At 41.4% G+C, this 15,534-nt stretch overlaps 1 protein-coding gene across 1 annotated transcript in view; it reads right to left on the bottom strand.

Annotated features, from left to right (window-relative positions):
- Positions 1-819: 819 nt before the first annotated feature.
- Positions 820-15,534, bottom strand: part of HECW1 (HECT, C2 and WW domain containing E3 ubiquitin protein ligase 1) — a 184,280-nt gene continuing 169,565 nt past the window's right edge. Inside the window, 4 exon segments of the mRNA XM_009321541.1 lie at positions 820-1,288; positions 9,417-9,615; positions 10,634-10,748; positions 12,986-13,132. Coding sequence (XP_009319816.1) covers positions 1,177-1,288; positions 9,417-9,615; positions 10,634-10,748; positions 12,986-13,132 — 573 coding nt within the window. The 3' untranslated portion in view covers positions 820-1,176.

The raw sequence follows: 15,534 nt of genomic DNA, 5'->3' as shown, positions 1-15,534 counted from the left end.
TTAACCCAGTTACAATCCCCTTCATCCCTGACAAGCACCCTCATTCACTGCAGCTTCTCATTTAATAGACCCTAGACTAAAATCTTCTGTCTACAACCACTCTTGACGTTATGGAGATTTGCACTGAACAAGAAAAGAAAAATGACAGAACCGAAAACTGCCCCCAGCAACCAGATTAGCCCAGCCTGACAGAAAATAAATGGCTTCTGACACAGGGGATGGGATTGTCTAGACTTCTCATTTGGAAAGGAGCATTTTAAACATCAGAAAACAAAGATCTGGTAAACAGGACCCAAGGGTATTCATAAGAGTAGAACATTCTTCTTATTTCCCCTTTTCCTTGTCATATACAATACTAAGGTAAGGGAGCCTTGTCCTTTATGCTACATAAGACATCCTTCTTGAGTGTGCACAACCTTGTGCTTCTTGTGTGGTAAACATTACAATGGAGATGCCCCTCCCAATATCTCTGAAGTGCAAGTTCTCTCCAGTACTGGCAAGTAACAATCATAACAATCGCTGTTATGCTTTGCATTGCGTTACAGGTTGGTTTTTTAGTTTTTGAAGGTCTTATCTGCACCATGTATCTAGGCCAGTTCCAGCTGATGCAACTGATGTGGATCATGAGTTCGTATATAAAAATTTCAGTTTTGCTCATAGGTGTCTCTCAGATGGACAATACATACAGGGAAAACAAGGATGGATGAAGATATATTTGACCAGCTCCTAGTACTGGATTCAACGGTTAAGAAGTAAGATGGGCTGTGAATTGATTTAGAAGATGTGGGCATATAAAAGCTTGGAATGCTTGATGAGGTTTTTTTATTTTTTAATCAACGTAGGTGGAAGTAAACATTTATTAACATTTGGTCAAGTGTAGTGTAACTTGCATTTGTATTTTCATTGTTATTAATGGAGGTATGTAGAGATATACAGAAACCTTGAGACAGTTGTTTTTCTATTGCATACAGACTAGCAGTCCATCGGAAACAGAGGATGAAAGCATGAAGGTTAGATCTTAGAGGGCAGCAGTTCTTCATGCACAGCTTTTGTCAATCTTGATTTTTTTGTTTCTTTTGTTTTCAAAAATAAAAAAATGGAAACCAAGATCAAATGGTGGTGGACAGGAAAGGTGACATCATCAGCCAGAAAAACACCAGAAGTGCCTGAACCCCCTTATTCAAGTCCAAAGGTGCTAGTTTCTTCAACAGCTGTCAGCAGCTTTTCATACAGCATAGAATATGAGGGGTAAGGTGGAAGATCCAAACGGTTGAAACACGTGTGTGCCCTGCAAAAGGAAAATATGCTACAGGTTAAGTTTAATCTAAATAACTTCAGAAAATAAGAATTGAGGAAACAAGTTCCTACTGAGACTCAAGATATTCAAGTTCACTCAAGAGAGATAAAAAGAAATTCTAACTATTAAAGTAAAACTCTCAAATTCCACCAAAATATGAGGTACTGAAATGTATATGCACATACACATGAATATTTCAAATAGAAGACACAAGCTAAGTATCAACATAACATCATTCTCTGCTATCCCTGCATTAGATGTTGCGGGGATCTTGCAGGGAACTTCACGGAGAAGAACGCTGGAGGTCACTGAGGAGCTGGGGTCTAGGCCCCGATAGAGAGAAAACTCCACTACTATAATTTTGATTGCTTTGAGTTTTTCCAAAAAAATGCAACTCAGCTGTACATCCAACATGAGCAGCTAGTAAGTTTTACACCAGTGGACAAGCACAATGTGATGAACTATACGAACAGAATGGGCTCAGCATGTGTTTATAGTGAGGCAGGGCTGACTGGTGAAAGACCGTTCAGGGATCTGCTAACTGAAGAACGAAGGTTGCTGAAAATGTTCCTGTAAGTCAGCTGTTGGCCATCTGCTGCAAGTCTGGCCTTTAACTGTTATTTATTTGTAGTAGCCAAGACAAAAGCAAAATATTTTGTGCAGAGCAAGCTGCCAACTTGACAACCCTCTCTTCCCCCAGTTCTATCATTATATTTACCCCCAGTTGGCAGCACCTTCAAAAGAAGCTGTGGAACGGGTTCCACGCATGCCTTCACCTTGTTGCAGCTTTTCTGGTAGCAGCAATTAGACCCAGATGCGGACGGCACTTCACTATGTGAGGTGCTATACAAATGTGGAGCAAAGAAACAGTCCCTGCCCCATCAGTTCGTCCATTTCAACTGACTGAAAAAATGTAGAGCTCATTCAACAAACAGGGGGGAGGATCATTTTCATTAAAATTGTTTCATTTTTTTCAGTCAGCTTGGAGTTTTACACGATGTTAGAAATATTTTTTCCTCTTGCTCCCTCCGATAAATGTGAATTGACAAAACCCTACAGAAGGAAAAGTAGCCTCAACAGGTAACAATGTCTAAGCTCCTGGCCTCTAGTATTTTTAGAAGCTGTGAAGCTGTTTTACTTTTAGCTTTTCTATCTCATGCTTTAATTCAATATTGTTTCTTCAAAACTGAAGTAGAAGAGCTATCTTGGAGAAACTATTTGAAACCATGCTAGCCATCTCTTAGGCCACCCACAAAGTGAGAAAAACATGATACTGGTAGATGGGCTGGCCTGAGACTTGCAGATTCAGAGGGAGAGTTTTATCAAGCACCAATGGTGAATCATTAAAAGCAATCGGGCAACTGAAAAAGCCAGAGACACGTAATTTTCACTGCATCACACAATTTCAATTAGGAGAGCTTTTACCATCCTTTTTCCCCTTCTGAGTGAAGGTTTGTTAGCTGGTCACTCTCAGAGAGAGTGTACAATGAACAGAATTTGCGGAAATGAGCTGGGAACACACATGAGTTAGTAAAAAAGGAACATTAATAAAGCCATTATTTAATACATCTCTTGAAATTAAACATGGCAGCTTATGTGTATTATCCATGAGTAGCCCTGCACTGTTTATTGTTATCTCAGCAATCTTTGGCAGCCTAAGTTGTTTCTACAATCCATTGCCAGTATGTATCAACCACTGGGAGTTAATTAACTGAAGGATTCTTGTAGTTCATTCAGAACGTGTTTATCATAGGCAAGACAGCACCATTCAGAAACAGCAGGTCTTGTGGAGCTCAGCTGCCTGGCTCCAGAACTGAAGCAGCATAGTCATGGCGGCTCAGGTGTGGATTCTGCTAATGTAACTTTGCTGAACCTAAAGTAGCATCTCTGTATGGTACTTAACCGTGGCACATTTAACTGTATGAGACCATAGCATCTCAGACATTGCTGTCATGTATCCTATTGTGCAGTGCAGACATATCCACAGCCACTGACACTGGTGTTTACTTTCTTGCAGACATTCATCTTGACTGATCATCATCCATCTCATTTCATACTGGTTATGAAACAACCTTGCAATGCTGTTGACTTTTAGTCATTCTTGACCTAGTCAAACTCAGAAAAAAGATCCATTCCTTTTCCTATTATGAGGTTTACAGAAGCGGACTCTTCTGTAGAAGGTCTCAAGGAATTTATTGTGGGGAGAAACTATTACAAAGAAAGGAAGAAAAAGTTAACGTGTCTAGAAACACTGAAGCATTTTGCCAAGCAACACTCTTGTGTTCTCCAGTTCAACAACTTTATAGAAAAAAATCCTTTCACTGCAAAAAATGCCATCACATCAAAAATGAAAACTAATTTTCAGGAGTCCTATGCCGGTTAGGTTTACACTTCTACCTACTTAAGGTGCAAAACACAATATATTGCTAAGGGCAAAACCTGAGTTCAAATTCTGGTCTGTGAAACTAATGTGGATCTACTGCAACTCCGATGATGCCAGTGAAGCCCACAATCTTACAACAAGATAATTATGTGCAAAATTGTCTGGTATATGTTCAGCAATGGGTCTAATTGGTTCTTTGCTGCAAAGGTCAGACATAATGTCTACTTGTGTAACTGAACAACACGTTCTGCCTCACCTGAAATAAGAGAGAGGGTTGACTGGGACTCCTTCTCATTCAGTGTTCCCTCTCTCCTCAGTATTGCTGTGCATAGCGCCTTTGCCTCTTGCAACTGAAAGCTGAAACCTTTATTTTCCAAACCAGACTAAAGACAAATTGCTCAGCCTCTAGTCTGTTATATCATATTGATGTGTGATACTGCAGTACACAGGGCAATTAAGAGGCAAGGATGTTTTCCATAACATCCACTGTCACCTAACTCTGTGCCTTGTCCTCCAGTGGGGTAAGTTCCTCCCGAATGGTGTTGACCTCCTACTACTGATCCCAGCGAGAGTGACTACAGTAAGCATAATCCAGGGAACACTTGCTATTTTGTATTACTGGGCTTGCTGCACATATTGGGGTGAAAACATTATATCAGCAGTGCAAGAAATAATCATTGCAATAGAAAAGTCTGTCTTCCCTTGATTAAGCCTCCTACCACATAAGCCTACTGACATTTGAGAGGGTGTTCAGGGAGTGAGAAGTCTGGAATAAGAATTAGATTGGTAAGAGCTTTTATGGAAAGGATTCTGGCTTCTCTAGAAGAAAATGCAAGATAAAGTCATGTAAACCAACTCTGACCCTCATGTGCCCTCATCCTCCAGTAAGTAAAGTAGTAAATGGACCACTTAAGATTTCATTCTTCCTGGCAGTCTGTCTTTATTGCTCAAAGTAGTTTTGGTGGGTCTGAACCTTTAATCTTGTTCACAGTGCTATGGTATTTCTTTTCTCTTAAGAATTCTCTCTAAAAACTGTATGAGCTTTTAAGATTTTTGCATTCTTTTCTGTCACTTCCTTTAATCCCTGTAACGATGAGAGTCCAAAGGCAGTAAGTGTGCACAGAACTCCCTCCTATCTTACTTACAGCTTGAACCTATCAACTGAAATAAGGCTTGCATTCTAACATAACCATGCCTGCCAGGCAGAAACTGGGCATTTCTCCTTTTCACCTTGCTTTCTGTAGATGAACCCACAACCCCCTCTTTGATCAATCTCAGGACCCACAGGTATCAACTTTTGTTCATTTTGTCTGTAAGAAGGAACACTTTATATGCTGTCTGGGAACCACTGCTTAATAGATGAATGTAGATGTGTAGCTGGTATTTCTGTTGTATGTGAGAAAAGAGGAAAGAGAAGAGGGATGGGAGACAGGGAATGATAAAGCAAAGCACACACACTCAGTCCACTGGGAAGGAAGGAAATTATGAGAACAAAGTTCTCTGTAGTCATACACAATCTTTTTTTAATTGCTAAATGGGATTCTGGGGTGATTAAATATTTGATCATCTAATAGAAAGGGAGAGAATTCTCTTACAAAAGATCAGATATTTACCAGCATTGGTAATCTTTATCATACATAAACCACAGGCAGTATGGTGGTAATCACTAATATTGCTCTGCTGAATGAAAATCTCTTTGATGAAAGGGTAGTTGCAGCTCAGCACTGATGGGGAAGGTGACCTCATTGCATCAAATGTGATTATTTGAATCACTGGGATACATGCCGAGGTCCTTACTTAATTGACACTCAAACATAAATAACCTTGGAGCTGACAGAAGTTTTGGCCAGGTGAGGAGCACAACCAGAAGATGGGGCACCGGCATTTGTAGGCACTGAATGCTTTTGCAGGCTGAGGTTTTAAGAATAGGGAACTATTGTCTCCTATAGCTATAGTAGGAAACACTGCTAGTTCTTTGCACAGGTTTGTTTTGGGCCAGAAGTTCTGCTCCCGCAGTATCAAATGAAGCTATGTTATTCCAGCTAGAAAGCCAGTGTCTGTTCATTAATGTTTGGTGGGGAACGAAGAATAAGTTCTTGCAAAACTACTGCTAAAATTGGTTCCGTGTTAAATATCTGCATGACCCAGGAAAGGTGAAGACAGGCTTCCTGCTTCAGAAGAAGGTATAGCTGGAAGAATTCTCCATCCATCCCTACTCAGGCAACTGGTTACAAGAAGTAAAATATGTAACTCCTCTATTTTCGGAGAAAGTTTTGCATATGAAATAGGGAGAGTAAAACTTAACCTTGATGAACAAGTGGTCGAACCTGTTACCTATTCAGCGTTATTTCATATGACAAGCTACATCAGTTTGGAAGAAACCATGCTGTAAATCTGTAAATCTGGCAGTCTCTTTGGAACCTGCTTTAGGGTCATCGTCTAGAGATCTGGGATTAGAGCAGCATCTCTGAGCTGTATAGTACTTTGACTTTATAACGTGTGTGGACTCAAAGTAAATATAGATAGGAATAATGTGTCAGGTACACACGCACACTCCAGAAGTAAACCACTGGTGTAATCTAACTCTTATTTGTCTTATATGAACGTATTACACCACCATTACCCTGTTCATGTAGGGGAACTGGTACGGATGAACAAGTGCACCAATTTAGAATGAAGTTACCAGATTCTCAACCTTCCTGAAAAAGTCTTGCTTATCCTCAGTGCTTTTAAGAAGCACTCTAGGTGTTATGTATTAGTGGTTATTCTTCGAAAAGTGTTGCATTTTAGAAATTTACACCATGCCTCTTTTCTGGGAGTGCCGTGTTGCCGTCGCAAGTGCAAAAGCATGGCTGGTTTAGGTATTATCACATCTTTGCTCACTATAAGCCAATGACGGTTGCATGCTCCATTGCCAAAGTGTAAGAACAAGATGTAGGGGAGAGTCACCTAACTACTTCAGCCATCTGGAGCAGGAGTGAGAGAATACAGACAGAGTCCTGGACTCTCCTGATAGAGCTAAGAGTTATCTCAATACTTTGTAAAGCAGCTGGAAACCCAGAGGCCAGACTAACCTATCCCCAGTGACCCACCATCTACCTGGATGTCAGGAAAGCCAAATGCATCAGCTTTATGCAAGTTTCCAGAATACTTCTCACAGCATCACTTTTATTGGGTCATGGCCTAAGAACTAAGATCAGTAATTAAGAGGTGCAATCCACACTTGAGCACATGAACAACTAAATCTGATGATTGCTAAGGCATGAGAAAGCTGGTTTTTTTTTTCCTATGACTTTGAAAATGTGGAGCAAGGGTAACTCTCACTGTGAAATTGTAGGAATTGTTAGAAGGACAAGAGAATTTGTTGTGGTTTATTTTAAACAGCTAAAGTTAGTTACACTCATATCACAGGGGCCAAAAGGCCTACAGGATATGACATATGACTTTTTTTAGCCTCTAAGTCTGAGTAAATACATAAGTAAATCTAAATAAACATGAGCAATCCATAATCAGGCATTTAAAAAAGTTTAAAATAACATTTATTTAGTTGCTTAACTAAGGATTTAGGGAGCCTCCAGGTTTAGCCTTTGTGTTTTATGTATTTCTTAATACTGTGTATACTTGGCAGGACCCCATAATTTTATAAAAATGCAGGTAATAATTCACAGTGATCAAGCTGTGTTTATTCCCCATGAGCAAGTGTTGTTTCTCTTTCCCCTGGCTAAAATGAATGCAGAGCTCTAAGACTTCTAAAAGGTGCTAACAACTTTCACCTGGAAAAGAGGCCTCATTCAGGGAGAGCAACAAGTTTGGTGATCAGCAGACAAACATAAAGTTGTTAATGTGAATATCTCGGGGCCAACTGAATCTAGGTCATAAGTAATGCCTAGGTTCACAAAGAAAGTTAAGCAGAGCAGAAAGAGGCCAATTACCTTTTCAGAACTTGATGGGTCAAGCCCAGGGCATTTTCTCTGCATGCACCAAGGTCCACCCTCCCCTCTTGCCCCTTTCCATCCCAGAAGGAATGCAAAGAGAGCTCTGCAGAAATGCCACACGAGTCTGTGACTTCCATTTGCTGCCTGTCCACAGGCAGGGATGCCCTTGGTCAGCTCTGAAACCCTTACATAGAACCAGACTATATATATGCTGCAAAAGAAGGATCAGGCCTATGCATAGCAAACAGTAGCTCTCAGGCTTTCTTTCCATGTTGCTGGCTGAAGCTCAGAGAGCATGAGTCATCTCACTGACCTTACATGTCTTCATCTGTTTTTAAATCTCAATGCCTACATCTAGCTTTCATGTAGGCTCTAGTTCTCCATATAGTCTCTGTAGAGTCTTTATGGTCAACGGACATAAATCAGAATGCACTAGGTGCAATTCAACTGAGCTATTTTAAAAATCTGTGTTCAAGTGAGATAAATTGTGCCTTAAAAACACTTACTTCCCTTTTCCTGACTTTAGAGAGAGTCAGTGTAAGATGTCAGCTCAGAATGTCTGCTGATATAGTGCCCTGGTCCAGCTCCCGTGTCTCCCCAGTGCGTAAGTATGGACTTGAGCAGGCTTGTACTAAGAGGGTGACCGTATTTCGACTTTCCCTCTCCAGAGGACTCTGGAGGTCTGCTCAAGTCCATGTCTTATAGTATGCTTCTGGGTAAACAACATGGATGGCACGTAACTAGAAAACTAGACCAGACCCATTGCTAATTGCTTGTCTGAATATATCTGCAAGGTCTGCGAGAAGAGATTTTTTTTCTCTGTGCCATAAAAGTAACCTCCTTTGGACTGCAGCTGAAAGCTAATCAGAAGAGCAGGAAGAAGCCATCCTTCGGAAGGCAAATGTTATGTAAAAGGGTCACAGAGCAAAAGTATCTCAGAGGTGCTGAGATGTGGCCCCATGAAAAATGCTCTGGAGTCTCAATGGGGCAGAGCTTCAGGCAACTGTAAGGACATTCAAGAAAAGGTGACTCGCTTCAGTGAGGAAGGATGAGTGCTGGTCACGGATAAAGTGCTGGAGCAGAACTCAAAGCTGAATGTATCACTGGCTGTGCCACGGCTCTCTTGGGTGGCCTTAGGCAAGTCAGACCACCCCTCTGTGCCCCAGTCCCTTTATTCTGAAAAGGAAGATGATCCCTCCCCTTTGGGAAGCACTGTGAAGTCTGTTGACTCTGTATGACATTATGGCTCATTTGCTCCTAGTTAGCTGACTGAACTAGATGTAACAAATTAGGTATTATCACCACATACATGGTCTGAAGTCCCTTCACTAAGCTTCCTTGTGATGAAAAAGTGGAACCATCGGAGCAAATGAAGGGATTACACTCAGGTCTCTCGCCAAAACTCAGAGAGAGAGATTCTGGCTTTCATGGCTCTGTAAACTCACATGTATTTTTACTAGTATTTTGGAAGTAAAGGGAACAGAATCAGCTGACAGGCTCCTGCTGGTCTGGATCCGTTCCAGAATCAAAATAAGAGAACTAGGTTTGGACCTATGGAAATCTTTATCTTAACCATTTCCCAGGATTCAAAGTAGCTTAAATTGAGCCTGCAAATCAAAAAGGCAGCAAAAGAAAACACCTTTCTCTGAATGTAATTACAGAATAAACTGATAATTGTTTCTCTGCTGTTTTAAGATGTCCTTACTGTATTCATTATCTTTCACTGGCAGAGAGATGCAAAAAAGTACCAGGCTCACCTTTCTCACAGCACTTCTGTTTTTGTATCCTAGTTGGGACATACCTTGGGAGGGAGGTTATTTTACCCCATTTCTCTATACAGAAGCGCCGTAGCCCATTGCTCCCTCGGAGAGCTGCAAAGCCCTCGTATGGCACACTTGATGTTCCAGTGACGAATTGCAACAACCGGAGTCTCTGCTCATTGTTAAATCTCTCCACTGCTGCCCAGAACCACCGTATTACTATGTGTCCATCATGGTAACCTAAACCAAGAAGCAAGAGGGAGAAATTAAAATCACCCCCTCTAAGGGGGAAGTGTAACACTGAAATATGTTCCCACTAGCGTGCGGCAATAGATCTCCTACTGAAAAGATCCTGACCTAACAACATATCTTGGTTTTGATGAGCAGTAGGTCCCAGCCCCCATCTTGTCCTGGCTGTGGATACTATAATATTACTGACTCATTTGAAACCCTGAAACTCAAATATATATATATATTTGAGATACATTGGCCTCTCATAAATCCCTTGGCAAGAACTGGGGTTACCTGCAGGAGATATAAAAGACCAACTGCGATATGCCACACAGTGCAACTCCTAATGACTTAACAATTTCTGGTTCCCAAATAAATTCTCTTTTGGATTGCAATAGTGTTCGACATATGGAGAGGAGTTTGCTGCCGCAAGCCCTTCCCTGGCAAACTTCCCACCTGAGGGGCTCTGTGCCTTGGTTTGTGCTGTGTCTGTATCTACATAAACTCAGGCTGTATCTGTTTCAATAGCTACACAGAAAAAAGGAGGAGCAGAGTAACTTGGGGGACCAGCTGTGCTTGTGGTAAGCTGCGTATTTCAAGGTAACACAAAGGCTGGGCAGTGAGCAGCAAAGACTTTTTACTTTCAGTAAAAAATTTTTTACTTTACTTTTTTTTATTACTTTCAGTGAGGCCAGGAGTTCATTCACAGTCATTTGAGTAAGTAACTTTTAGATCTAATACCGCAAATCCTTTTTGGTCCTTAATAGTGAAAACTCCTGTTAAGTCGGTAAGAATTGAGTGGGTAAAATCTGGATAGAAGTAGCAGAAGCAATTTCAGTATTATTACATCTGTTGATCCAAACCTGAGATCTTACTTATTTTATTTCATGAGTTATTCTTCGCAAAAACTTCCTGAACAAAATAGGGCATTTCCCTCAGGAAAGACAGAAGGAAAAGACGGACTAAGTCTTTCATGTTTTAGACTGAAAACAGTCAAGATATTAGTAAGCATCAGCAGGCAGTTTACCTCCACGATATTCTGTGTTGTTACGCCAGTCATTGAGATCTATTTCTGCAGTGCCAGCTATAACCAGCTCCAGTTCTCTGGCATCAAAAACAGAGACAAGCCTGGAGTCTACAACCTGGAACAAACAACACTTGTAAGCACAGTTTCAGACTGGAAATAAAGCAGATGCAACGTCTCATAAACCTATGGCTCTGATGGCCAGCTCTTTGTTCTGACGACGTCTGCACACTGACAGCTAACTTCCACTCCTCTGCTGATAAATCCGTGCTCTTCTTCAGGGAGTCTGCTGATGTTTTAAGCTGCAAACCATGATGACGCATGAGATTTAACCAAAATGAAACAATACAAGTGACAGGACATAATCTGTGTAGAACATTCTTCATTGTTACATTCATTCTGACAAGCGATTTTGATAGTCAAAGACTGGATTTGTAATATGGACAATTTATTTTATATTTGTTTCACATTGGAATTTGATTACAATTGTGTAGGAGCGCCCTCAGGTCTCCATCCACTGAAGATGCAGCTGAGGTTCACTTTCTTCACTACGTGAAACCAAAAGCTTTTAATGGCCTGCAGTATTCACAGGGAGAAAAAACTAGTGAACCATATGCACACTTTAGTAAGCTATATGGAGTCATTTAGCCAACCCCTTCCTACAGGAAAGGGCTGACCAAGTCTATTCAGCTACAAAGCCACCCTCACCAGCTTCCACCCCCAGGAAATGTCAGCGCATGACTGCTTGGAGCTATCAGTTACCAGTACTATTCTGCATGTCCATTATCTGCTGTTTCATTTTCCAGGGTTGCCATTCTTTCAGTTTATTTCCCTCTGTGAGATAGCCCTCAACTTCTACTTACATTATACAGGTGCCAGGGCAAGATACATGTTTGAATATGATTAGTAAGGGGGGCAAGAATAAGTGACTACATGGGTGGATCAGCAAAGCCACAGGTTTTCATCCAGTCTTTGTGTCCTGGTTTCGGTTGCGTTCACAGTAATTTTCTTCCTAGTAGCTGGTACAGTGCTGTGTTTTGGATTTAGGATGAGAATAATGTTGGTAACACACCGATGTTTTAGTTGTTGCTAAGTGGTGCTTACACTAGTCAAGGACTCTTCAGCTTCCCATGCTCTACTGACTGAGAAGGCTGGAGGGGCACAAGAAGCTGGGAGGGGGCACAGCCAGGACAGCTGACCCAAACTGGCCAAAGGGACATTCCATACCATGTGACGTCATGCTCAGTACATAAATTGGGGGAAAACTAGCCAGGGGGGCCGCTGCTCGGGGACTGGCTGGGCATCGGTCGGCGGGGGGGGAGCAATTGCATTGTGCATCACTTGCTTTGTATGTTCTTCTTATTATGATTTTATTCTATTTCAATTATTAAACTGTTTTTATCTCAACCCACGAGTTTTCTCACTTTTACTCTTCCAATTCTCTCCCCCATCCCACTGGGGTTGGGGGGGGGAGAGAGCAAGCGGCTGTGTGGTCCTCAGTTGCCGACTGAGGTTAAACCATGACACTTTGGCAGTCCTTGTAGCAGCTCTGCCAGAAGGATGTTCTCAGATCCAGCTCTTCAGCAAAGATAAATGAGGAAAATCCAGGGACAACAATGTAGCAGCATCCATGAATACCAGTAAGATAATAGCTGACTGCATCCTAGGACCAACTTTACTGGAATGAGTCCCTAAAAATACAGTGTGTCATAGAATCATAGAATAGTTTGGGTTGGAAGGGACCTCTACAGGTCATCTAGTCCAACCCCCCTGCTGTGGGCAGGGACATCTTCAACTAGATCAGGTTGCTCAGAGCCCCATCCAAGAATGTTTCCAGGGATGGGGCATCCACCACCTCTCTGGGCAACCTGTTCCAGTCCTTCACCACCCTCAGCGTAAAAAATTTCTTCCTTATGTCCAATCTAAATCTACCCTCTTTCAGTTTAAAACTGTTGCCCCTTGTCCTGTCACTACAGGCCTTGGTAAAAAGGGCCTGTGTCACACCAGCTCATCACTGAAGTGTAGAGTTCTTCACAATCTTTTGTATCACAGCAGGGTAAAATAAAATTTGCAAACCCCTACTTCTCTTACTATGTGAATGGACAGCAGTATCTTTCTTAACCCTTGATCATTATGCTTTATCATATTCAGAATACATATTTCTTTCCTTTCTTCCTTAATGCTAAACATGCCACATCCAAGGTCCCTGTCTCTACAGATCCAGGCACTCCAGTTCCTTGCCATCTGTGTCTGTTTAGCTATTTCCTAGGGTACTGATGAAGCATAGTTTAACCATGGGGCCATCTCATTCAGATGAGGAATGGAAGACTGTAGGAGCATCGTTTTGTTACTTACTTCGTAGAAACCACGGACCAGGGCCTCTGTTTGCTGAACCACTCCTCGTTCCACTCGCCACTTAACCATTCTCTCGATGTACTCTTTTTTGTTTTTTTCTGTCACTGCTGTATTTGCCCCTCCAGATTTCAACTCTCTCTCTGTCACCTACAGAACAAAGATAAATAGTGGTGTAGCAATGTATGGATCACGTTGTGTTTCAAATTTAAGTTGTACTTTGAAAATATAAGTGAAAAATATAACAGCCGTATTTCTAGTTCTGGACTCCTGGCCTCTTGTCCATTTGCAGTAGAAACAAAAAGGATAACGAGGGACACCCCCCTCAGCTCTAGCCCTAGCTTTATCCCCAGCTGAAGCTGGACTGGCCTTTAGGTTACTCCAAACCGTACCAGCAAAGATTGATTTGGAGAGCACCAACCATAAGCCATGTACAACGTGCCACTCTGGCCCATCTTTTCATCCTTTTCTCCTTTCCCGCACTAGAAGCTGCAGAGAGGGCGACAACCATACCAGCTTGCTACTTGCTGTAGATTATCCAAGCAATGGTATGGGAAACAACAGGATGGAGAGACAATCACAGTATTAGAATAGGCAGACTGTTTCACCAACTGGAAGGAATATCTACTTGTCTCTTAGGCAACAAGTGTTAACCTTCCTCAAGTGCTAATAAAAGTGTTTACTCAGAAATGCCAACAGCCAAAAAAATTATCACAAAATGAATAGTCCCGATACACTACCTAAACAAGACCTGTACAGCATCCTGCACAGATGACAACTATAGTCACTGTGGGATTCAGAGTTTTGTATCAGCCATCCAAACTTGAGAAGTGTTCGTACTGTAAATAACTTTTTTTTTTTTAAATCAAGAGCTACAGCATTTCATTGCAATTTAATGGTTAATTTAGTTGGCTTAGATTACTAAGGCTTAAGACTGAGAAGGGATTTAAGGAATCAATCTAGATTCTACCCAGCAAGCACATACTCCACACGTGACAGAAAATAATATTTATCTTGCAATTATTTTGACATTCAATCTAGTGGATTTAAAAAGGAAGAATGTTTTGCTCTCCTCTTCAGTTTTCTGCTGCTGTAACAGTGATGTCTAGCACAGATAGTAAATGAGCTGCATAAATACATATCATTATTTGTATTATTTACATATTATTATCTATTTATTAGCCCAGCAGACAGCACACAGCATATATAGTATTTAGGTCACTTTGTTTGAGGGACCTGTTGTAACATTATGAATTATGGAAACACTCAGTGAGTCATCTAATGTGTAGCTTTGTTGAGAAACAGCAAGAACAAGTAAGGCTGGATGTAATGAGTTAGGAATTCTTAGCTGGTTCAGGTTAAATTCCCAAAAGGAAACCACTGCATCACCATTATACAAGCAACGTTGCATCATCCAGAGGGTAAGACTCTGGCCCAGCTGCCATGCTGTATTCTTCATGACTGTGCGGCATTAAGATGTATCTGTCAAAACCAACGACTAAACATTGTCTAGCTTTAAGCACGACCATAAGTCAGATGTTCTAAATCTCCTGCAAGACTTCCCACAAACACCTAGATGTGCTAGTGATTTCTTCAACTTCTCATTATCCATATAATTTCAAATACAATTAGTTATCTAGAATTAAAGGCAGGCAATCAATGACGACGTGTCCCTGTTTTTCTTTCTTGTTCGTAGAGGCATTAACCACAGCTGCAAGCTAGAATTCAGAATCGGGTTTCTGAGTAGCGAGAAGACATTTCAACTGCTCTAGCCCATTCCTTTTACCTGACTAGAGCAATTGCCAGGGCTCAGGAGACAGGCCCTATCCACATACAGAGATACAGAGCTCGGAGACAGGCCTGGAAGAACACTTTCTACCGCGTAAAAGCATGAGAAAGTACTTAGGGTCACAAGCAACTGACACCTCTCTCAGTCTTCTAAGCGAAATTCTCAAATTGGCATCCAGTCCCCACCAGTAAAAATGTGTGACGCTTGGTTTAACATGGTATCTTTGCTATTACAGTAGTGCTCCGGGCTCCAGCATGCAAGAAGGCTAGAGCTCCTCAGTAGCAAATTCTAATAAAAAAGGTACCAAGAAAGAGGATTTGAGCCGAAAGGTTTAAAAGCTAAACACACGTCAGAGATGAAACAAGAAAGAAAAAGTGAAAGTAGTAGTGACTAGTCCATAATAAAGTCATTGTGGAAGCAGGACAAAAGGGCTGTAACCCATCTACCACACCGCTTCTCCAAGAGCCACTATTTCTTGTTTCCCTTACCTAACCCTTGAAATCCAGCTTCCCAAATATTAGCAGAGCTCCCACTGTGATCTATGCTTGCACGTGTATCCAGCAAAGCAATGTTCAGATGGCATTTAAGTGGTCAGATACTCTTGGCATGCAAGAATTTCCAACTGGGATCCATCTGTGAGCATAAAATGCGATTGCAATTTCTTCATTATTTTGCTGTCAGCACTTAGCAAATTTCAGAAGGGGGGAAAAAAATCTCACTTTCACTTAGGACTCTTGGATTCTGACAGTCATAATTCACAGCG

The sequence above is a fragment of the Pygoscelis adeliae genome, unplaced genomic scaffold (genome assembly GCF_000699105.1).
Source record: "Pygoscelis adeliae isolate BGI_AS28 unplaced genomic scaffold, ASM69910v1 Scaffold40, whole genome shotgun sequence".
NCBI lineage: Eukaryota > Metazoa > Chordata > Aves > Sphenisciformes > Spheniscidae > Pygoscelis > Pygoscelis adeliae.
This window is presented reverse-complemented; position numbering and strand designations above follow the sequence as displayed.